Raw genomic sequence first — 24,525 nt, 5'->3', positions numbered from 1 at the left:
GGGCATAGCAGTCTTCCTTACAAAGAAAGGCCAGACAAACTTGGCTTATTTAATTTGGAAAAGAGTCAACTTTAAGATCATCTATTTAGCATGTATATATGCATCCAAGGTCAATTTGAAACATAAGCAAATTAGATTTGTATTCCTAGGTCTCTGCAGAGGATAAGATGATATGTGTCATGATCGCTTCTGCAGCATGTACTGCTGGCTGCAGAGGTACTGCAGCCAAGCAGTTCTGATTCCTTTACATGCAGTTGCTAGCATAGTTCTGCATGCATTGCTTGTGATAGTCTGTCAGCTAGGGAATGGTAATCAAGCCATCCTGCTTGTGACTGATTACCATTCACCTGTGTGGAGATTTGCATCTCTGTTCTCATTGGATGACTTCAGTATAAAGGTTTGCTTCCTGCAAGTGTGCTCCGCCCATCATAGTTTCAGTCAGTCTAGGCTGTTACTGGGTCTCTGAACACTGTGAAATTTAGTTCCTTGTATTGTTACTTTCTAGTTCAGTTTCTTGTGGAGTTACGTTATATATTTCCCACGGGGACATATATACGTACTCCTTCTAGTATAGAGTTGTAGTATTGTATTGCCTAGCTTAGTTGCTGTATTGCTTCAGATCTAGCTAGTCTTCCTGATTTATGTTATATATTGGTTTATCACCAATATATACATATTTTAGTCAGCGTTTGTTATTTTGCTAGGCCTGCGTCATATATTGGTTCATTGCCAATATATACGCATACTAGCGCGTTTGTTATTTTCCATATTGCGTTCGCGGAATATTGTATCACATTGATAGCTGTAATTGTAAATTTTTTGTGATATTATTGTGTGAATTATCTGTGCTCTTGTACTCTGCTTTGTGGGTTGCGCCAATCTCCTGCGAAGGAGCGGCGAATCCTTCCAGTCCTATTCTTGCGAAGTAAGCTATCGCTGCGGTCGCGATTGGCTGCTTTATTCTAGTCTGTCCTGTCTGTGGATGCTTGCTGTCACTGTGGCAGTGACTAGTTTAGCAAGCATTCATTCTGTCTAGTCTTGTGGGTTGCGCAATCTCCTGCGAAGGAGTAGCGAACCTTTCCAGTCCTGTCCTTGTGAGGTAGCCATTGCTGCAGCTGTTATTGGCTACCTCACTCCAGTCTGTCTTATATCTGTCTGAATGTTTGCTATCGCAAAAGTAGCGCAACATCGCACTGCACTCCTATTGCGTATTATCAGAAGCCCAGAGCTGCAGTTGCTCTGGGCAGCCTGTGTGGCCTCTTCCATTATCCTGCTCTTAGCCTAGTTGCGCTGGGTGGTCAGAAAGTATGCCCCCCCAGCATTACATTATGAATGCATTGTGAAAGAAAGGAGATGTTAAAGGTTATTTACAGTAAGAGTGGATAATATGTGCAAAATCTTATTGCAGGAAGTACTTATTCCAAATTTTCAATCTGATTGTCTTTTCTTACAGCGAAGGCCCTCCACAGGTATAATTACTAGATATGTAATGGTGACGCTTTGAGTCAAACTACCCTTGTTGCTTTTTCTTTCTTCTGCACTAAGACACAGTGATGCCCAAGAGGTAGACCGTCATGGATGTCTTTTTACAGCCGTGATTATTTTGTAACTATGTACCTGCAAAATATACCAAATTGATACAATGCCTTTACTCTGTTCTGCACAGACCTGAATTTCTTTACCCAGATTATAACAAGGATTGGATGTGGATACAAATTCAGGATTGGAACTATGAGTTACCGCCTATATATGGATGGCATCAAGTTATATGCTGACAAGAAATAAACTTCCTAGTTCACATGGGATGGGTTTAGATTAATGGTGTGCTTTCTTTTTTTTTACTAAAGAATTGTGGCTGGATGGTAGTAAAAAAAACAGGTAAGTATGATGTGAAATCACACACATTGGCTCGCATGACAGCCAGGGGCCCCAGTCTCTCTCACTGGCTAGGGGCCCCAAACCACCATGCGATACCTAGAGGGAAGTGCAGGTGGGCCCCAGACCTCTCACTCCCAGGGAATTCACCCACACTGCCTCTAAACTGAATGCTAACTGCAAAACACAAATTTGCTCACTTCCAGCTAAAGCAATTTCCTGCCTTTATCTGGTCAGCAGGCTGTCAGCCAATCAGGTGTACTGTCATACACCCTTTGCCTGCCATACCAAATCTAGCAGGAATTGCATAAATTAGCATTCAGGTGGGAGGTGGGAAGGCTTCTGTTGGACGCAATCGTGGATTGCATCGTTTTACAGGGACGTTTGTAGGCACATCTCCCACACGGTCCCCTCCCTAACCACTCACCTATCAACCGCATCCTGGAAGCTGCTAAAAAGAAATTTAAAATCACACACATTGGTTCGCATGACAGCCGGGGGGCCCCAGTCTCTCTCACTGGCTGGGGCCCCCAAACCACAATGCGATACCTAGAGGGAAGTGCAGGCGGGCCCCAGACCTCTCACTCCCAGGGAATTCACCCACACTGCCTCTAAACTGAATGCTAACTGCAAAACACACAAATTTGTGTGTTTTGCAAGAATGATGTGAGGAAGCTGCAGTTGGGCACACAACAGACATACAGACCTTCTACAAGCACCTTGGCAAACCACAGCTGCATGGGACCTACAAAGAGGAGGCAAGAAAGACCGCAACATCCAAGAACCTCCAAAAGGCTAGGCAGGTACTGAAGAGCCAGCTTATGAGAGAAAAAGGTCTATGTTGACCCTGTCAGCGTGAATAGCTGGCCAAAGGAGGACATGGAGACAGCTGATGCAAAGACCCAGAAGCTCCCCAAAATGTATAGTAGTTTCTTCCCTAATTCTAACAACTAGTGACTGTACACCAACCATAAAGAGGGTAGGTAAGTGTCTATGGAGATAACTTTTCTCATGAGTTATCTCTCAATTGTTTTTCACCTAATCTTTTTAAACCTTTTAAAGTGCCTAACAAGCAAAATTATTAACATTAACCCTCCTGGCGGTCTATTAAAAACCGCCAGGGGGCAGCGCAGCATTTTTTTTAAAAATCATGTAGCGAGCCCAGGGCATCACCCCACCCGCTTAGATCGCCTCCGGGATTTCCTGGAGGGCTTCCCCGACGCCATGGTGACGGGCAGGATGACGTCATTGGGAGTCCCGATCCACCCCTCAGCGCCGCCTGGCACTGATTGGCCAGGCAGCGCACGGGGTCTGGGGGGTGAGCGGCGGCTAATCGGCGCGGAGCGGTGGCGATCGGAGTGCACACGCAGCTAGCAAAGTGCTAGCTGCGTGTTGCAAAAAAAAAAATTATGCAAATCGGCCCAGCAGGGCCTGAGAAATCCTCCTGCGCGGCTTACCCCTTACCGCCAGCAAGGTTCAGGCCAGAAAAGTAACATGAAAGTTAATCTAATCAAGAATAACTTTTTTGAGTGATTTTGTTTGCTCAGAATGTGCTAAACATGATTTTATGAATAATGTAAAAAAATAAGTAAGGAGAGAAAATGATGATATAAGTTTTGGAATCATTTCCAAAGCCACTGTCCTGGATGAAACCCGGAGCATCCAGGAGTATATGTGTAAAACCCACCCAAAGATTTGCTGCTAAGAGAATACTTGAGAGCAGCTGATAAGGAAGAATAGCCAAGCAGAAGTGTCATGGCAAAACAAAGCCCTGCATGAGATGTACCATCAAAGGAGAACTAGTACTGGGAAATATTACCAATGGTTAAAAAAGTATGTGCTCACATACAACACAGACAGAATTAGAGCTCTACCACATTAGAGTTAACCAACGATGCAAGCTGTGCAGAAAGTTTTCAGAGAAACACATCGTTACTTGGAGTAAGATGCAGACAAGAACAGCATACACAACTTTAACCATGTAGTTGGCATTGTTTACTGGAACATCTGCACAGCATGTGGGCTAAACCCTGACAAGTCCAGATGGGAGATTCCACAGAAAGTCAAGGAGAATAACAATAAGAGGACTTCCAGATACAGAAAAACAAGCACTGGCCAATCTACCAGAAATCCTGGTAGAAGACAAGCACTAGAAGATAGCAATAGTGATGTACTGTAGCAGTGTTAACAGAGAGCAACATCAGGAAAAAGCATGGTGGTAGAAGACTCAGGGCAATGACTCCAAAAGTTAACAGAGGTATCAAAGTTCCTTGTCTAGAAGAGTGCAGTGCTAGGAAAAAGCTAAGATGCTGCAAAGAACCCTCAGGGCCCTTTCACACTGGTATGGTGCAGTGGGTCATTTTAACACACCTCACCGCTATGCTAATGAAAGCCTATGGGTGCTTTCATACAGCATGCGGTGTACCGGAAGTTGATGATCTACCGTGCAGACAAACCGACATTACTGCATGACCTCTGCAAGTCATGTAAGTCTATGGCGACACAGAGTTTGCCAAAACGTTGGCATTGCTGCGTGCAAGCGTATTTTTACAGTACGCTTCTGTGCTCTTCCGGTTGTCCAAAAAGCATCGCTTCCTGTTTGGATCTGAACCACAAGGGGATTACCGCATATTAACGCAGTAATCCCCGAAGGCCTGTTTTTGGTGGGGGGATGCGGCCCTTAAGCTTACAGTGTTTTGATAAAGGATCTAAAGCTGAAAAAGACACATACAACCACCCACAAAGGAAATATGTCTGCAGGTGAAGCTGAAAGCAAATATGAAATATTCTCCTGCAGTAATAGTTCTTGAAATATATTATAAGTGCTGTAGTGCAGGGGTGCCCAATAGGTCGATCGCAATCTACCAGAAGATCGCTTGGCCGCGTCCTGTCAAAATTAGCTGCGGCATGATCGCGGCTGTCAAACTTTTGCTGTAGCCGCGGCTGTCAGAAAATGCTACTTAACAGCCGCGGCTTTGAGAATACAATGCAATGGGAGAGGCGCAGCTAAAGGGGAGAGGCATGGCTAAAGGGGAGAGGAGCAAATGGTCAGCATCTCCTCCCCCTCCAGGCTCTGTGAATGGTGATGCAAAGTCACTGGCCACGCCTCCCCCAGCTCCCATGCGTCTTCAAAGTTGTTTCCCATCTTGTGGAGACTCGGGAGAGGAGACTGAACAGAGGCTGGAGGTTCGCTGCTGCACCGAAAGGGTGTGTTTGTTTGTGCGTGTGTGTTTGGGGGGGGGTGAACGATTCTGCGACCATGTTGGGGGGGGGGAGTGCGTCGAAATGTTGGTAGATCTCCTAGGCTTGGAAACTTTGAAAGTAGCTCGCAACCCGAAAAAGTGTGGGTACCCCTGCTGTAGTGTACATTTCTGTCAAAAAGGAGATAAAGGATGTTGTGCAGATTGCAGTAAACTATATGGGCCAGTAAGATTGTGCTTTTCAGTAGTCCAGTCAGTGAAAGAAGGATTCAGGTTGGTTTTCTGTGATTTGCTGTTACTGCACGTTCCACATATAGATGAGCTCTATTTCTAGTACTTTGCAGGATGCACCTCTCACATCCTGGGCACATGGATGTGGCACAATGACTTTCTGTTGAGACACATCACCACATTCCTGGGTGTTGATTTAAATACCACCCCTCAGGTATCTGGCTCTTCACATTCCCACTTAAACCAAAGACATCTATGGCATTTTATACTGTGGATGTTTGGAAGAATTAAAAGATTAGCAGTGTTTTTCTATCAAACTCAACCACACTAGACCTACAGTACATATGTGTTGTATCTGGATATTTGGAATATAAGTGGATATACTTCAATTAATATTAAAGAAGTCATTAGCATCAGAACTCAGTAGTGATGCTTAATGAAATAATTTAATTGCCAGTGGATGTTAACACTTCTAAAAAGTATAGAAATATTGAGGCTGTCACTGCAAAACTAATCTTTATAATTAATGCCATGGGGCTGTCTTCCCAGTTTGACTACCTTGTTATTCTCTGACTTGGAACAAGCATGCAGCCAGGAAAACCAGCTTGTTGAAGGTGACTTACTTTTTCAACGAATGCGTCCTGTGCAGGAGTCACTCGCTGATGTAAACGAGTACAATTATGTGCGTGGCCAGGGCTGTGCAGGTGCAGTGGCCCACCGACTGCTCAGTCAGCAGAAACTAAACTAAGCTGTGGCGGGGGACCGAAGTATTGGTTTGGCACGCCACGGGCACAGGGCAGCTGCAGGGGGCTGGTCAAAGTCCCAGGTAAGTGAAACTCTTTTTTCCTGTGGTCACTTAAGGTTCACTTTAAACATATCAGATATTCAGTAATGGTAAGGATTAGACAGTGAACTCCTTTTAGGGATAGTTAGTGACATGAGACTTAATGCCCTAACTTCAGTACAAATGCTAGGGCAGTAGTGTGTGTTACTCAAATAGCACAACTTGTGTTTCCATAGCAATGTACGTGTTACCCAGGTAATGCAAGTTGCGCTAATGCCATAGCATGTGCTACTGCCCTGGCATTACTACCAGTTAAAATGCCACAGCACAGTAACTCTGCCAAAAGTTAGTGCATCAGGCCCAAGATTCTGCATTTTATTCATTGCCATTGATGATGCCACTGATATAGATTTACATAAACATATACAATAATGCATTTTTTATGAGTATATGTAATAAAAGCATAATAAAAGCATTCTCATCACACCCACTTTCCCAACATCTCCCTTTCCCACCTCCTCTCCACCAAAATTGATTATCAGAAAAAAAAAACAAGTTACTGGTTATTTGCTAAATAAATGTACATACACAATTACAAAACTATCCTAAGTAGGACAGATATATAGTCACATATTACTATGTCATTTAAATGAAGTTGCCTAAGGAACTTGTCCCTGTGCACTAAGAAAACACTTTGCAAGTAAATGCGGTTGTTAATATCCTTATCTGATGACCGGCCAGGTTGGTTGGATGGTTCTTACATGAAGGGATTATCAAGCTTTTCCAGTCTGTAGCCACACTAAAGGTGGCCACTAATGATCCAATTTCTAGCAAAAAAAATGGTTGAAAAATCAGATAATTCTGATCGGAAGTGAAATCGATCACTACACCATCAACAAATTAATTTTATGTTCCTATCGAATGATTTTTCAGTAGAAATTGTACCGTTAGTGGCCACCTTTAGTTGTAGTTGTGCAAGCAGCCTTCACTACTAGAAAAACATCATAAAAATATTTTAATTGGCTATGTAAGTTTACACTTTCAAGGAATTTGACTTGGCAGTTGCTTAAGAGACACAGACTATATGCAAATATAGATAGAACAATCATACAGACAGTATAAGGATTAAAGTAATGGATAACCATACTTTTTACATTCATATTCCAAGTGATTGGGTTTGTGGTGTAATGCTTTCCTTCTACAGCAGTTGTAGCACAACAGTTAGTGCTGGGGGGACTTGCATGACTCATCATCACGCAGAGCTACCACCTAGGGTAAGAAACTGTTTATGTGCCTGAGAGTTTACCCTTTAAAGGGGCACTACAGCGAAAAACTGTAAAATATAAAATATGTGCACAAATATATACAAATAAGAAGTACATTTTTTCTAGAGTAAAATGAGCCATAAATTACTTCTGTTCTATGTTGCTGTCACTTACAGTAGGTAGTAGAAATCTGACAGAAGTGACAGGTTTAGGACTAGTCCATCTCTTTATAGGGGATTCTCAGGGATATATTTATTTTCAAAAGCACTTGGTGATGGCAGTTGCTCTTTCCACCTGCCAAAAAACTGTGTAGCGTCCAGGGAAGCTGGCCAGTATCATTGTTTAAATTATTTTTTGGGAATATCTTTATAAAGAATAAAAGCCTTGCTGAGGATCCCCTATGAAGAGATGGACTAGTCCAAAACCTGTCACTTCTGTCAGATTTCTACTGCCTATTGTAAGTGACAACATAGGAGAAATGTAATCTATGGCTCATTTTACTCTGGAAAAAAATGTACTTATTTGTATATGTTTGCACATATTTTAAATTTTACAGTTTTTCGCTGTAGTGCCCCTTTAAGTTTGGTATCTCATGATTGAGGGTAGAAACTGAAAAAATGAGTGGGTGGGTGAGAGAGGTCTTATTTGCTATCTTTCAGCTCATGCTGATGCAGAGGTAATTGGATAATGTGCTGCACTCTTGCCTTCTTTTATTGTGAGCCATTATTTCAAATGAGAGGATGGATTCAATGATGGTAATGTAAAAGTGCACCATCACTTTCTGTGGTAGGCTGAACTTCAGCTGTCTTAGGTGGTACATGCTCTGCTGAGCTTTCATGATGATGGCAGTGGTGTTGTTTTCCCATTTTTAGATCCTGGAGATAATGGTCCCAAGGAATTTGAATGACTACTTGGGTAACACTGAGAATCAGTGTTGCACCTGGATCTGTATTAGGGTATATATTTTGTCAGCCCCAAACCACAATAGTGATTCCTCACACTATTACAAGTAAATAACTATATAAAAGGTACTAGAGTGCTGCAGCTCTGGGGAAGAAGCCAGAAGTCCAGCGTACAGAAACCTTGCAATACAACACACTAAAACTCTCCTGGTACAGCCGCCAGTGAGGGATTCCAGGATCGAGCGGTCCCGCAGATCACTAATAAAGACGCACGGCGGAAGGTACTGTTTGTGGTTAACTCCACATGTTTTGTTCCGCTATAGCATTAATTTGCTTATGCAGTTTCGCTACTATCGCAAAAAAAAAATGTAATATTTAAAATTCATGAAAACACAAATAAAAAGTACATTTCTCCCAGAGTAAAATGTGCTACAAACTACTTTTCTCCTATGTTGCAGTCACTTACAATAGAGTAGTAGAATACAGTAGAAATCTGACAGAACCAATAGGTTTTGGACTAGCCTATCAGCTCATGGGAGATTCTCAGGGGTTTCTTTATTTTCAAAAGCACTTAGTGAATGGCAGTTGTCAACTGCCAGAATAGAGTGCAAACAGGTAGGGAGGTCCTCAGGATTCTTTGTATAGATCCTTTCCAGTGAGTGCTTTTGTGAAAAATAAATGAAATACTGAGAATTCCCCATGAGCAGATGGATGAGTCAAAAACCTGTAAATTCTGTTAGATTTCTACTAACTACTGTAAGTGACAGCAACATAGAAGAAAAGTAATTTATATTTCATTTTACTCTGGAAGAAGCATACTTCTTATTTTTATGTGATTACATGTATTTAAATTTTTTGTGTGATGGTGGTCCTTTAAAGAGAACCTGTACCAAAAAAAAGTCCCCTGAGGGGGTACTCACCTCGGTAGTGGGAAGCCTCAGGGTCCCAATGAGGCTTCCCCCTCTGCTGTAGCAGCAGGCAATCCAGCACGAGCTCCCCCAAAGTGTTCCGCAATCTGGGCTTGACAAGCTTGACAAGGCTAACATGTTTACCTTCCCTGGCTCCAGCGGGTGCTCGGTTGAGGCACTCAGCACGGAGATAGGTGAAAATAGCCGATCTCTGTCGGGGCTGCTCTACTATGCAGGTGGAGGAAACTTGTGCCTGCGCAGTAGAGCGGCCAGACAGCGATCGGCTCTATATATATTCAAAGCAATTGTTGATTCACTATTAGTCATACTTTTGAACATTTAGGGTATCAAAATTAAAAATAATAGGCCTATGTATGATTGATCAAGAAAAAAAATATTCGGTTGATCTACAGGTGAAAACATAAAAATTAAACAATAGGTCTGTGTATGGTCACACTGACAGTTCTTGCAGGACCCATTAGACCAGCCTTGGTTAAATACCGTAAATACTTGCATATAAGCTGACCCGTGTATAAGCCGAGATACCCACTTTTCCCTAAGAAAACAGGAAAAAGTGAATGACTCACGTATAATCCCCCTCCCCAGTATAGCCCCCTCCACAGAAGCTAGATGTGCCCCCAGTTAAAGTCAGCTCCCCTCCCCATAGCCAGATGTGGCTCAAGGATGATACAGCTGTGTCTCAAGACGCCACACAGGAAGAATTCTGGATCACTGCACCGCTGAGAAGTGGCTTGCACGTTCCGCTCCACATGCCGGGGGGCACAGGTAGTCTTGAGCAGCGCACTCTGCACACCATGTTACAGGGGATGGGGACACGGAGACAGCAGGGAGCCAGATGGCAAGAACAGGATTACTAGTGCATAATCCTTATGCTCCTCTGCCAGTAACAACACCTACTCCACCATCCGTTCTGCTCCACTGACTCGCATATAAGCCGAGGTGGTAACTTTACAGCACATTTTTTGTGCTGAAAAATTAGGCTTATGTGCGATTATATACAGTATGTGACCAAATCTCCTAGCCAAACCCCATTGTTCTACATAGATAGATAACTTAGCACTGTACAAGTTAGCACATGGTTTTGGAAAAAAGAGCAGAGCAGCCATAAGACTGCTACTTTTTAAAAAATATTCTGAAAATATTAAACTGAGTTGGACTTTTAATAATGAATGTATACACACATATGTAAGAGGCTGATTCATTAAAAGCTTCAAAATCACTCTTGATTTCTTTGCTGCACTTGGAAGATCTTCCGCTGCCGACCTCAGCAGTTCACTAGGTCTTATTATGCACCTGTCTGTGTTGTTATACTAGAAAATCAAAGGGTTGTGATGCAATTATAAAAGTAAATAAGGGCTCTTAATATTGATTTTACAGCATGATGACATGAGTACATTTGAAATTGGCGCCGGTAGACTTGGGTGCAGGATACAGCGGTATATAGCTGATCCTGCTTCTGCACAAGTCCGGGCCGATTTAATTACTATTCCCCCTCCAGGCCGACATGGATAGTGGGGGAATGAAATAATTCGGCTTCCAGCGATTGCTGGAGGCCGAATTATTATGTTTTTAAGCAACTTCGGCTCCGTCTTCTGACGGAGCCGACGTTACTCACTGAGCGCTTCAATAGGAATGATTCCTATTGAAGTCTATGGAGGCGCCGGCTGCGCCCAAATCTAGCAGCGCTGAAAAGCACTGCTCCGTGATGACACATAGAAAACTTGTACAAGCTGAAAAATAGGTACTGTCTGCTTTACTAAAAATATACAACATAATTACCGGTAACTGTGTACCTTGCAAAATAATACAAGTACATTCGAATTATGAATATTAGATAAAAATGTCTTCAGGGAAAATACTTTGTATGGATAAAATATGTACAAAGCACAGTAACTGCCTAGTTTATATATGTAGACATAACCCCAATTGTACGAAATAGTAATGTGGCATATAAACTTTTGAGGGGAAAAAGCTTTTTATTAAACATGTTTAAAGCATGTGTTTCCTTAGCATATGCTTTATGACAGGACAGTATTTTTCTGATTAGAATATATTCCTTCATTTTTTTTATGTGTGTATTATGCCTACATGTCACTTCTCTGCAGCTTTTCTGAGAGGTACAAATCAATCACAGAGTTAGAGCTGACATGTGAAATTGGCATCCCAGTGTTACAATCCAGGCTAAATGGGAGGAATTCATTTACCCAGTAAAGTTAAAACCCAGGTCTGTTTTATGGTTTATGTGATCACTTTCTTTAAGGGCTGAGAATATCTATGAATAATGTTTTCTGACTTACTATATGTAAGTGTAGGTTGATCTCAATGTTTTGTTTATAGGGGACTTAAACATAACAAAATACACACACATAATAGTGATCTTTAAAGGACTTACAAGGCCAAGAATTGAGAAAAAAAAAAAAAGTTAGCTACCTGCGTCAGCTTGAAAGGTACGGAGGACGCCGTCCGCGCCGTTCCGCCTGGTCCCCTCCGCTCAATATCCCCCCGAACGGTCCCCGACCGCGTGGCCCGGGTCGGGCTCTCCAGCCTGTACAAAGATGGCGGCCGGAGCTGGCCGCGGCTGCGCAGTCCGCATACCCGCGAGTGCGGCTGCGCAGCTCTAAGGCCAACCCCCTGATCCACGTAACAGGCTGTTTCCTGTAGCGTGGATCGGGGGGTTGGCCTTAGAGCTGCGCAGCCGCACTTGCGGGTATGCGGACTGCGCAGCCGCAGCCAGCTCCGGCCGCCATCTTTGTACAGGCTGGAGAGCCCGACCCGGGCCACACGGTCGGGGACCGTTCGAGGGGCTATTGAGCGGCGGGAACCCGGCAGAACGGCACGGAGGCCGCGGACGGCGTCCTCCGTGCCTTACAAGCTGACGCAGGTAGCTAACTTTTTTTTTTTTTTTCTTTATTCTTGGCCTCGTAAGTCCTTTAAGTGTAAAGCAGGTTGAAGCATCCTGTAAAACCAGATTTCAGTAGCATTGTAAAAAATTTTGAACAATGCTATGTCAAAATGCTAAGGAATTCATTTACCGTACTTTGTTTTAGTGGTGTTCATTTGTCACTTTTTGGTTATTCTTTTTTTTAATTATCATTATTTAGTATTTATACAGCGTTTGCATCTTTTGCAGCACTTTTACAAAATATATTGTCCATGTCAAATACTATATATCCTCAAAAGTAAAATTTAACTTTCATACAACCCATATACAGAGGGTTGCAAAAGTATTCGGCCCCCTTGAAGTTTTTCACATTTTGTCACATTACTGCCACAAACATGCATCAATTTTATTGGAATTCCATGTGAAAGACGAATACAAAGTGGTGTACATGTGAGAAGTGGATCGAAAATCATACATTATTCCAAACATTTTTTTACAAATAAATAACTGCAAAGTGGGGTGTGCGTAATTATTCGGTCCCCTGAGTCAATACTTTGTAGAACCACCTTTTGCTGCAATTACAGCTGCCAGTCTTTTAGGGTATGTCTCTACCAGCTTTGCACATCTAGAGACTGAAATCCTTGCCCATTCTTCTTTGCAAAACAGCTCCAGCTCAGTCAGATTAGATGGACAGCATTTGTGAACAGCAGTTTTCAGATCTTGCCACAGATTCTCGATTGGATTTAGATCTGGACTTTGACTGGGCCATTCTAACACATAGATATGTTTTGTTTTAAACCATTCCATTGTTGCCCTGGCTTTATGTTTAGGGTCATTGTCTTGCTGGAAGGTGAACCTCCGCCCCAGTCTCGTCTTTCGCAGTCTCCAAGAGGTTTTCTTCCAAGTTTGCCCTGTATTTGGCTCCATCCATCTTCCCATCAACTCTGACCAGCTTTCCTGTCCCTGCTGAAGAGATGCACCCCCCGAGCATGATGCTGCCACCACCATATTTGACAGTGGGGATGGTGTGTTCAGAGTAATGCGCAGTGTTAGTTTTCTGCCACACATAGCGTTTTGCATTTTGGCCAAAAAGTTCCATTTTGGTCTCATCTGACTAGAGCACCTTCTTCCACATGGTTGCAGTGTCCCCCACATGGCTTGTGGCAAACTGCAAACGGGACTTCTTATGCTTTCTGTTAACAATGCCTTTCTTCTTGCCACTCTTCCATAAAGGCCAACTTTGTACAGTGCATGACTAATAGTTGTCCTATGGACAGAGTCTCCCACCTGAGCTGTAGATCTCTGCAGCTCGTCCAGAGTCACCATGGGCCTCTTGACTGCATTTCTGATCAGCGCTCTCCTTGTTCGGCCTGTGAGTTTAGGTGGATGGCCTTGTCTTGGTAGGTGTACAGTTGTGCCATACTCCTTCCATTTCTGAATGATCGCTTGAACAGTGCTCCGTGGGATGTTCAAGGCTTTGGAAATCTTTTTGTAGCCTAAGCCTGCTTTAAATTTCTCAATAACTTGATCCATGACCTGTCTTGTGTGTTTTTTGGACTTCACGGTGTTGTTGCTCCCAATATTCTCTTAGACAACCTCTGAGGCCCTCACAGAGCAGCAGTATTTGTACTGACATTAGATTACACACAGGTGCACTCTATTTAGTCGTTAGCACTCATCAGGCAATGTCTATAGGCAGAGCCGGCCTTTGGGGGGGGGGCAAGTGGGGCAATCGCCCCAGGCCCCGCACCTGAAGAGGGCCCCGCACCTGAAGAGGGGCCGTGCAGACAGCCAGACCCTATCCATCCGCGGCTGCCCTGCTTCAGAGATTGCTGCAGGAAGCTGCGGGCAGCCACGGCAGCTGTATCTGACAGTCGGGATGTCAGGCAGAGGGAGGTGATGAGGCTGCAGGCTTCTCACAGACAGTGACGTCTATGCCTGCAGCCTGTCGCTCCCGGAGTCCTCCCCCTCCTCTCTCCCTGTAACGAAGCTGTGTCCTTCAGCCACGCCCCCTTCCTCTCCGGGCTGCCTGTCTTGCACTGCGGGAGATTCAAGAGCTGCCTGAAAAGTTTTGAAGCTTTTTACAGGCAAGTAAGAGGAATGCTAAAGATAACTGCAGACAGCTGCAATAAAGATAAGATCAATTACCGGAGGGAGGGGGAATGGGGGCTGCTGCTGATTGTTCACTTGTCTTTCCTCCCCAGCATGTCCAACATAAAAGGTTCAGCTGAGACCTCCTGTCATTAAACTTTCCTCCCCATCACATTCTCTATCTTTTTCTCTCCCCTCTCTGCCATCTAGTGCAATCTTTTCTATCATATATTGCACTCCGAAACCCCCCTTCCTTCCTCACACATCTTCTGCAGCACTTTACAGAGTACAGTCATGTCACTGACTGTCCTCAGAAGAGCTCACACTCTAATCCTACCATAGTCATAGTCTAATGTACTACCATGTTATTATTATGTATTTATATAGCACTGACATCTTCTGCAGCACTTTACAGAGTACAGTCATGTCACTGACTGTCCTCAGAGGAGCTCACACTCGAATCCTACCATAGTCATAGTCTAATGTCCTACCATATTATTATTATGTATTTATATAGCACTGACACCTTCTGCAGCACTTTACAGGGTACATAGTCATGTCACTGACTGTCCTGAGAGCCGCTCACAATCTAATCCTACCATAGTCATAGTGTAATGTCCTACCATATTATTATTATGTATTTATATAGCACTGACACCTTCTGCAGCACTTTACAGGGTACATAGTCATGTCACTGACTGTCCTCAGAGCCGCTCACAATCTAATCCTACCATAGTCATAGTCTAATGTCCTACCATATTATTATTATGATGTATTTATCTATATAAATACATCATAATAATACTGACACCTTCTGCAGCACTTTACAGGGTACATAGTCATGTCACTGACTGTCCTCAGAGCCACTCACAATATAATCCAACCATCGTTATAGTGTAATGCCCTACCATATTATTATTATGTATTTGTATTGCACTGACATCTTCTGCAGCACTTTACAGAGTATATAGTCATGTCACTGACTGTCCTCAGAGCCGCTCACAATGTAATCCTGCCATAGTCATAGTCTAATGTCCTCCCATATTATTATTCTGTATTTATATAGCACTGACATCTTCTGCAGCACATTACAGAGTACATAGTCATGTCACTGATTGTCCTCAGAAGAGCTCACAATCTAATCCTTTCATTCATAACCTGAGTGCCTGTAGGAAACCCACACAGACACGGGGAGAACATACAAACTCCTTGCTAATGTATAAGTGTGTATATATATATATATATATATATATATATATATATATATATATATATATATATATATATAGCATATCTGTGTGTGTGTGTGTGTGTGTGTTTATCTGCAACATATCTGTGTCTCTAGGCCCCGCATATGACACTCGCCCCAGGCCCCGCATACTTTAAGGCCGCCTCTGTCTATAGGCAACTGACTGATCAAAGGGGGCCGGATAATTATGCACACACCACTTTGCAGTTATTGATTTGTAAAAAATGTTTGGAATCATGTATAATTTTCGTTCCACTTCTCATGTGTACACCACTTTGTGTTGGTCTTTCATGTGGAAATCCAATAAAATTGATTCATGTTTGTGGCAGTAATGTGACAAAATGTGGAAAACTTCAAGGGGGCTGAATACTTTTGCAACCCACTGTAAATGACCCTTGAGCAAACGATGGGAGCATAACCTTCAACAATTGCAATTGGATCGCAGATGATTATGCCTGACCCATAAGAGCAAGGAATGAATCAAAATGAAAATTGCTTGTGTTAATATTTTGCCAGTGTAGTAACTTGTAGAATTGTAGTGTAGTATCTTGTAGAGTGCAAAATCTAAATTGCTTAGTAAATTTAAAGTGAACCTAAACTCTAAACACAAGGGACAAGTAAAACACAGAGAAATACACCCTGCATTTATTTAGAAAGAACAGCCTGTCTAATTCTCCCCTATCTGCAATAACCACAAGTGTAATTTGAGCTCTCAGCTCTGTCTGATCTGTGCCAGGTGTGTGCCGACTCTATGCTAATATGTAAAAACAGGGGGATAACTCTTTTTATACTCCCAGCAAACCAGGAAGTAAACACTGCAGATTTGCAGGAGTTGTGGAAGCTGTAACAAATAAATGTTTTTTCTTTAACTGCTTCTAGTTGAAATCTATGTCCTGCTTTGGCTGCACATCTCTGACAGAACTCGCCACTCCCACCGCTCTCCCATCGCCGCAACTCACTCACACTGCCCTTAATATGACGGCAGAGCTTCGTGAGCAAGTCAAGAGCCGATTTAATTGGCTCCTGACCCTGTCAATCCCATTGGCTCACATTAATGGACAGGGTCAGGAGCCAATGAAAGCAGCTCCTGACTGGCGCACAGAGCTCTACCATCATAGGGAGGGCAGAGAGAGGAACCTGTGGCAATGGGAAAGTGGCGTGAGCGATGGGTCTGTGCGGCAATTTGTTGGTAAGCGCCATTTTGCGGTACCAGCAGTGCGGTTACGGAAGTAGTTAAAGGTTATTATGCTGTTCTTTATAGAGCAGAGCCCTGAGTTTCCTTCCAAAACACAGTTAGGCAAAATTACCCTTAGGGCCCTTTTCCACTAGCAATCGCTAGCGTTCACGCTGAACGCTAGCGATTGCTGAATCGAAAAAGCTAAAAATTTACCGGCGATTTCCCGACGTTTGCGGCCGCGATTTTGCTATGCTATGCACTGCATAGCAAAATCACGGCAAAAGTCGCTCCGCGGCGCGATCGCGATCAAGTAAAAAACGAATCGCGGTAGTGGAAATTACCTACCGCGATTCCTATGTTAAAAAGCAAACCGTAGCGATTTTAAAATCACTAGCGGTTTGCGGTTTTGCGATTAAGCAGTCGCAAACGCCCTAGTGGAAAAGGGCCCTAAAGGTATTTGGACAACATTCCCCAAACAAATAAGAAAGTACTGTCTTCCCATGAAATGGTGAAGCGGGAGATTAGCATCATGGATGTGTAGACAACAAATCTGCAGAATCTGTGTGATGCTAGCATATCATTGTGGAACAAAATCTCTAAGGAATGCCATAAAGAATAAGGCAGTTTAAAATGGGTCAAATTCAGTATTAGCAAGATGTACCTAATAAAGTGGACAGCAAAATAATTTTCCCTGCCATTCTATTTCTCTTGGTTAATTTATTAACATACCATTTAGTAAACATGAGCCCTCAAAATGCCAAAATCTGCAACAATAACCCCAAAGTAGCAAATGCAGTCACAATGGCCATCAAATAATAAATGCAGCATACATTACCTCTGACACAAGCATTGAGGCAAACGTTACCTCCAACACATGCAATGAGGCCAATGTCACCTCCGCTACATGCAATGAGGCAAACGTTACCTCTGACGGTACCTCTGACACGCGAACTGCAGAAAACATCAACTTTGACACATGAGATACAGCAAAGATACTTCCGACAACGCAATGAGGCAAACCTCTGACACATGCAATGAGGGCGAACATTACCTACGACACATGCAACGAGGCAAATGTTACCTCCGACACATGAAATACAACAGCCGTTACCTCCGACAACGCAATAAGGCAAACATTACCTCCGACACATGAAATACAGAAAACCATACCCCCGCCAATGCAATGAAGCAAACTTTACCTCCCACACATGCAATGAGGCTAACATTACCTCTGATACATGAATTGCAGAAAACATTACCTTCGACATATGAAATACAGCAAAGATACTTCCGACAATTCAATGAGGCAAACGCTACCTCTGACACATGCAATGAGGCAAATGTTACCTTTGACACATGAAAAGCAGCGGCCGTTACCTTAGTCACGTGAAATGCAGCAAATTATACCTCCGACAATGCAATATAGCAAACATTACCTCTGACACATGAAATACTGTACAGGAAACAATACCTCCGCCAATGCAATGAGGCAAACGCTACCTCCGTCACATGGAATGAGGGCGAACGTTACCTCCAACACATGCAATGAGGCAAATGTTACCTCTGACACATGAAATGCAGTGGCTGTTACCTTTGTCACGTGAAATGCAGCAAATGATACCTCTGACAATACAATAAGGAGAACATTACCTCCAACACATGAAATACAGAAAACGATACCTCCGCCAATGCAATGAGGCAAATGTTATCTCCGTCATAAGCAATGAGGCAAACGTTACCTCCCACACATGCAATGATGCTAACGTTACCACCGACACATGAATTGCAGCAAACGTGCAATGCAGCAAACATTGCCTTCCACAAATATTAAAATGCAGAAAACATTACCTCCCACACATGAAATACAGGAAAATTGAAATATTGCAAACAGTATCTCTGACAAATACCAAATGCCCATACATTACCCCACATATATAAAATACAGCAAATGTTATCTCACATAAAAGCATCAAACATTCCCCCCACTTGGTGCTGATGGGGTGGGTGGGATGGAGCTGCTTAATGGGGTGAGAGGGTGACACTGGATGCTGCTGGGAAGGCGACACTGGGTGGGAGGTTGATGGGAGGAGGGTGACATGGATTGGGGAGAGTGACATTTAGTGGGAGGTGGGTGACACTGGGTGGGGAGGACAACACTAAATGGGGTTTGTAGAAAGGTGTCCAATGCGTGGGAGGTTGGTGACACTGGGTGTCATCCGTGAGAGGGTAACACTGGGCGGAAGGTGGGTAACACTGGGCGGGGTCCATGGGGAGGGTGACACTTGGTGGGATCCGTGGGGAGGATGACACTGGGTGGGAGGTGGGTGACACAGGGCAAGTTATATGCGGAGGGTGACACTGGGCGGGAGGTAGGTGACACAAGGCGGGGCATGTGGAAAGGCTGACACTGGGCAGGGAGTGGGTGACACTGGGTGGGGTCTGTTGGAATGTTGACACTGGTAGTGTTTGATACTGGGTAGGGTACATGTGGACGGTGACACTGAGCGGGAGGTAGGTGACACTGGGCAGGGTACGTGGGGAGGGTGACACTGGGTGGGAAGTAGTGGGTAACACTGGGCAGGGTACACACAGCCAAGTGAGGTGAAAAAGAAAAAAAAATTGACATTGATAACCAAACTGCTTCTGCTGGAGTGAATGATATCCATCGTCTCCTCTGAGCAGGCAGCCAGCCAGCCAGCACTCACACATACCCGGTCACTCACAGAGCGGGCAGCCAACTCAAAGTTGCCTGTGAGTGACACCACAGGCAGCCGGGTGCATCACCAATCAGGGCGCACTGTGGGCACATACTAAACTCGGGGGCAGAGTGACTCTCCGCAACCCAGCGTGAGTCCCGGCGGTGGCAGACAGAGCCAGGTGCGTGCGTGATGCATGTCACCCAATGACAATCAGGAGGAGGGGGGCCCAGAACTGAGTGGCGGCAGGCGGAAGTGCACACATTACAGTAAGTCGATCCACGACATGGCACTGCACCGCCCACTGGCCCTCATGACAGACATTACCTCTGCCCTGGCAATTTGCCCCCCCACACACATAACGCTAGTGATACACAGAAAAAAAACAATCAAAATATTGCAGGGATGCTACCTAAACTTAAAGTTTAATACATGTATCTAACAAACTCAAATATAGTAATGTTTTCAGTACAGGTCACAATAACTTTGCAGCCTAGCACACACAGCCCATGTCCTTCTTTCAGATCAGGCTGCAGCAGACTGGTTCATTCGTTTTTTGTTTCTCACCTGATCTGTCCTCTCAAGGGAAACAGACAATTCCTGATTGTATATATCTTTATTTTCTATCAAAATGTAATGCTGGGAATACACAATGAGTTTTTTTCGGCAGATTTACTGGCCGATCAATTTTCTGTTCAATTTCTCTTCACTTCTATGAGAAAATCGATCAGAAAAACAATCAAAACCAGACCTGTTGTAAAATTATCTGTCGAGCCATCTATCTGCCGAAAAAACTAATTGTGTATTCCCAGCATAAGCCATTCCAGACCAGTGAATATCCTGAAATGTTAAAACTGTAAGCATGAAGTTGTTCTAGGTTATAAGATAAAGTTGATCAGAAACTGAAAAATAATATTCAGAGCTATGGCAAAAACAGCCTTCATTCAGGGAACACAAATGAGTTAACAACTTGCAGATTTTTTTCAACAATATGGAAAAATTGGGCCTTGAAATATGATGCAAACAATTCTTACAGATGTTCCAGCATTTGTTGATTTTCATTCCTCGGGCTGTATAAAAGTAGTGTTGTAACAAACTGATACTAGAACAGAAGCTTTATATTGACAATATTGGACATCAAGAAGTACAATGTTGCTTTTATTATGATGATAAAAAAAGCAATTACCAAAGAAATACATATAAACTGAACCCTTAATATTAAATGTCTTTCCTTTTTACAGAGAAAGCCGACGTATCAATGAGCATTGTTTACTACACCACTGAGAAGCAATTATAAACTGGGGACTACAGCTTGTGCCACAGGCATCTCATAGAACAGCCTAAAACAATGGCCAAAGTAAGCAGGTCTGCCTTACAAGTATGAAGAGAAACCTTTGAGCTGTAGGGTTGAAAGGTCAAGTGGCTATAAGAAAGCCATTGGTAAAGTGATAAAATACAGAAGAACTGACACTAAACTTTAAAACAAAAAATAATAACCAAAACAATCCATCACCATGAACGAGATAAACTACTTACAATCAAAGACATCCATGGCAATATAATACAAAAACAATGAGATACCCAAATGATATAACAAATTACTTTATTAGGAAACAGTACAAAACACCAGACATGATTTGCATGCACACAAAGGGCTTGATTCACTAAATCATCTTCTCATATCAAGGGCGCGCTACCGTTTTTGCACGCATTTTCACGTGCAAATTCGTGATTACGCGCAAGAATACGCGCAAACACGGTAGCGCGGCCGTGATATGAGTTATCATGGTTTAGTAAATCAAGCCTAATGTGCGGAAATATTATATATAAGCTATGCTTGATAATCAATATACAGGGTGGGCCATTTATTTTTTTTCCAATTTAGTTTTTATTGAAATTTTAACAAGCAAAACAAAAAAACATCACAGTAAACAGCAAATACCAATTGCCAATATTGTCTGGATTATAACAAGGAGCTCTATCGATATATCAGGAAAACAACAGTGTAGAGGCCTTATGAGGTCAGTCCAGACATTGCTGACAAAGAACAAAACATTTCAGGGGGGGGAAATCTAAACATTGACAAACATAAATGGGAGGTAGGGGGGAGGGGGAACTGTATGTCTCTTTATGAGGTTCAGACTGTGCCAGCTGCTATGTTGATGCCAGAACTGTGGCTAAAAAGGAGGAAAAGGCAAAGGTAGGGGGGGGGGGGATAATGGGAAGAGCGACTAAAGAATCTGTCAGTTTTAGGGTTGGGAGGAGAACCAAATGTCCCATGGGTCCCATATTCTATCAAAAAGTGGGGTGGTTTCTCTAATGGCGGAGGTGATTTTTTCCAAGATGTATGTTGACTGAACTCTGTTTATTAATTCTGGCCTAGATGGGGGTAGTGATTTCCAAGTCTTAGCTAAAAGGGCTTTAGCAGCATTGAAGATTTGGCTAAGGAGCTTGTTTTGAGCCTTACTAAGCTGGAGAAGAGGTTTATGGAAGAGGGCAGACCAGGGGTCGGGTTGAATATCTAAGCCCAGGACTTCTGAGGCAATTTGGAAACAAGAACCCCAGAATCCAGCAACGTAAGGGCAGGCCCACCAGCAGTGGGTTTGATCAGCAGTTGTTTGGCAAATCTGTAACAAAGGGAAGAGGGTGTTAAGCCCCATTTGGCCAATTGCATCGGAATACAGAACCAATCATATAATATTTTGTAGCTCCTTTCTTTAGTAATGGTGTGCTTAGAGGAGCTGGCCATTGCATTCAATATTGCCTCCCAATGGTCTGTCTCTTCAGATTAGAAGCATTTAGTCTCTCTTGCCATTTCACCATTGTCGTTGAGGGGGAAGTATGTTTGGAATACCAAATTTCGCAATATATGGTGGAGATAAGGCCCTGTGGTAAAGGTAAAGAAGAAAACATAGACTCAAGTGGTGAGCGTGATAATTTCAGGCCAGATTCACAGCGAGATCGGATGAAATGGCTGATCTGTAGAAATCTAAATACTTCTGAATCTGGCAGAGCAAACTTTTCTTTAATTTGAGGCCAAGAAAGCAGGGCGCCATCAGATACCAAGTCGCTGATCGTGTGGACCCCTCTGGACCTCCATATCCCCCAGGCCAGGCCACAGACTCCAGGGGAAAAGTTGTCATTATAGAATAAAGATTCTAGAATAGATGGGACGCCACCTGGGGCTAAAATCTTGTTCAGCATCTTTTTGATTAGTAGGGAATCAATAATTGGTGCGAAGGTAAAACTTGTGCCCAGACAGGGTCTAGGGGTCCAAAGGAGGGACTTGACTGGGAAAGGAAAGACAAGTTCTTGCTCCCGGTCGACCCATCTAACTGAGCCTCTAGGAGAAGACCACTGGAAGAGCTGGGACAGTCTTGCTGCTAAATAATAATGTAAAATATTGGGAGCACCGAGGCCATCCTGGAGTCTGTGGCGGGCCAAGTGGATATATTTGATGCGGGGTCTAAGTCCTTCCCATATAAAATTGGTTATTCTAGACTGCAGCGCATCCACATCCCTTTTATTAATTCTAATAGGAAGAGCTCTGAAGAGGTACAGAATTTTGGGTAGTAATGTCATTTTGACTGCATAAATGCAGCCTTGTAAAGAGATGCGGAAATGCTGCCAGTCATCAAGCAACCTGTGTAGTTTTTTAAACATAGGGACATAATTAAGCTTATATAGGTCGCCCAGATCATGAGAGATCAGAACCCCTAGGTATTTTAGGCCATTAGGTCTTAACTTAAAGCCAAAGGAATGCGAGAGAGAGGACTGTTCACTGGGCGAGAGCCCAAACGGAATTGCCTCCGATTTAGTGCTTTTTATTTTAAATCCTGAATGGGTACAAAACCGGTCAATTTCGGCGAACAGGCATGGAACTGAGTTTAGGGGGTTAAATAAGGTGAAAATAGTATTATCCGCGAAAAGAGCGGTTTTGAATTCCAGCCTGCCCACCGAGACCCCAGTAACGTCCAGAGACCCCAGTAACGTCCAGAGAGCTCCTGACCCTGATAGCCAATGGCTCAATGCATAACGCAAAGAGCAAAGGGGAGAGAGGCACCCCTGCCTCGTGCCATTCTTAATTGAGAATGGGGAGGAAGTGATACCCATGTTGCAAACGTAGGCTGTGGGATTAGTTTAAAGGCATCTGACGCTGTTTAAGAATTCACCCCTTGTGCCAAACTTTTGTAGAACCAGCCTTAGGTATCTCCAGTCCACCCTGTCGAATGCCTTCTCCGCATCCAGTGATAGGAGCAGAGAAGGCGTCCGACAGAGCTTGATCCTGTCCACCAGACCAATAATCCTACATATGTTATCTGTTGTGTGCCTACCCAGAACAAAGCCTGTCTGGTCCGGGTGGATAACACTTGGTAATATAGGGTTTAATCTGTTCGCCAGGATCTTGGAGAGGATTTTAACGTCCACGTTAATAAGAGAGATTGGCCTGTAGTTAGTGACCTCAGCTGGGTCTCTGCCCGGTTTTGGGATGACTACTATGGATGCTCTAGACATGTCAGGGGGAAATTCCACCTCACCCCTTAAGATTTTATTGTAAAAGGATGACAGCTCTGGAGCTAGTAATTTTATAAATGCTTTGTAGTATGAAGCAGTGTAGCCGTCCGGGCCAAGGGCCTTGGAGGACTTAAGCTTTTTAATGACCGAAGTAACCTCTTTAACTGAAATAGGAGCATTTAAGAGAGTGCCCATATTGGGAGCTATTCTAGGGATAGGAACACTATTGAGGTACTCCTGTATGTTTGCTATCGGGGTATTAATTGTATCTGTTGTAGTACCGTCATAGAGACTAGCATAGTATTTCTGAAATTCCTGCACTATAGAGGATGGGTCATGGGTCAAAGTCCCCGAGCTGGTTCTAATAGGGTGGAGTCTGTTCAGAGTCAGTCTGTTACTCAATTTCCTAGCTAACATTGTGTCTGGTTTGTCGCCTTTCTCATAAAATTTCTGAGAGGTCAGGCGCATGGCCCTATCAGCCTTCTGGAAGAGAAGGGATTTGAGCTCTGCTCTTAGTGCATTAAGCTGTGTAAGGGATATATGCGGTGAACTTTTAGCATGCAGAACTTCCATGCGCCTAATCTCTCTTTTCAGTTCCGAGATCCTGGCCATAGCCATTTTACGTTTAATTGAGGAAATTTTCATCAGCTCACCTCTGATGGTAGCTTTGTGGGCCGCCCAGCGTATACCCTGGGAGGTATCCTCCTCACGGTTGAGTGTAAAAAAAGAT

At 43.5% G+C, this 24,525-nt stretch overlaps 1 protein-coding gene across 4 annotated transcripts in view; it reads left to right on the top strand.

Annotated features, from left to right (window-relative positions):
• Nucleotides 1-24,525, top strand: part of TSEN15 (tRNA splicing endonuclease subunit 15) — a 145,316-nt gene that overhangs the window by 7,263 nt on the left and 113,528 nt on the right. For 2 of the 4 annotated variants that reach the window (XM_068240137.1, XM_068240136.1), the window contains exon 2: nt 20,522-20,637. The exons of 1 other annotated variant lie outside the window; for it this stretch is intronic. In XM_068240137.1, coding sequence (XP_068096238.1) covers nt 20,629-20,637 — 9 coding nt within the window. In that variant the 5' untranslated portion in view covers nt 20,522-20,628. Of the gene's footprint in view, nt 1-11,395; nt 11,411-20,521; nt 20,638-24,525 lie in introns of those variants that run through there. One more of the 4 variants, XM_068240138.1, reaches the window with a different exon arrangement.

Source organism: Hyperolius riggenbachi, chromosome 6, assembly GCF_040937935.1.
Source record: "Hyperolius riggenbachi isolate aHypRig1 chromosome 6, aHypRig1.pri, whole genome shotgun sequence".
Taxonomy (NCBI): domain Eukaryota; kingdom Metazoa; phylum Chordata; class Amphibia; order Anura; family Hyperoliidae; genus Hyperolius; species Hyperolius riggenbachi.
The sequence above is the reverse complement of the archived record's forward strand: the minus strand, read 5'-3'. Positions and strand labels throughout refer to the sequence as shown.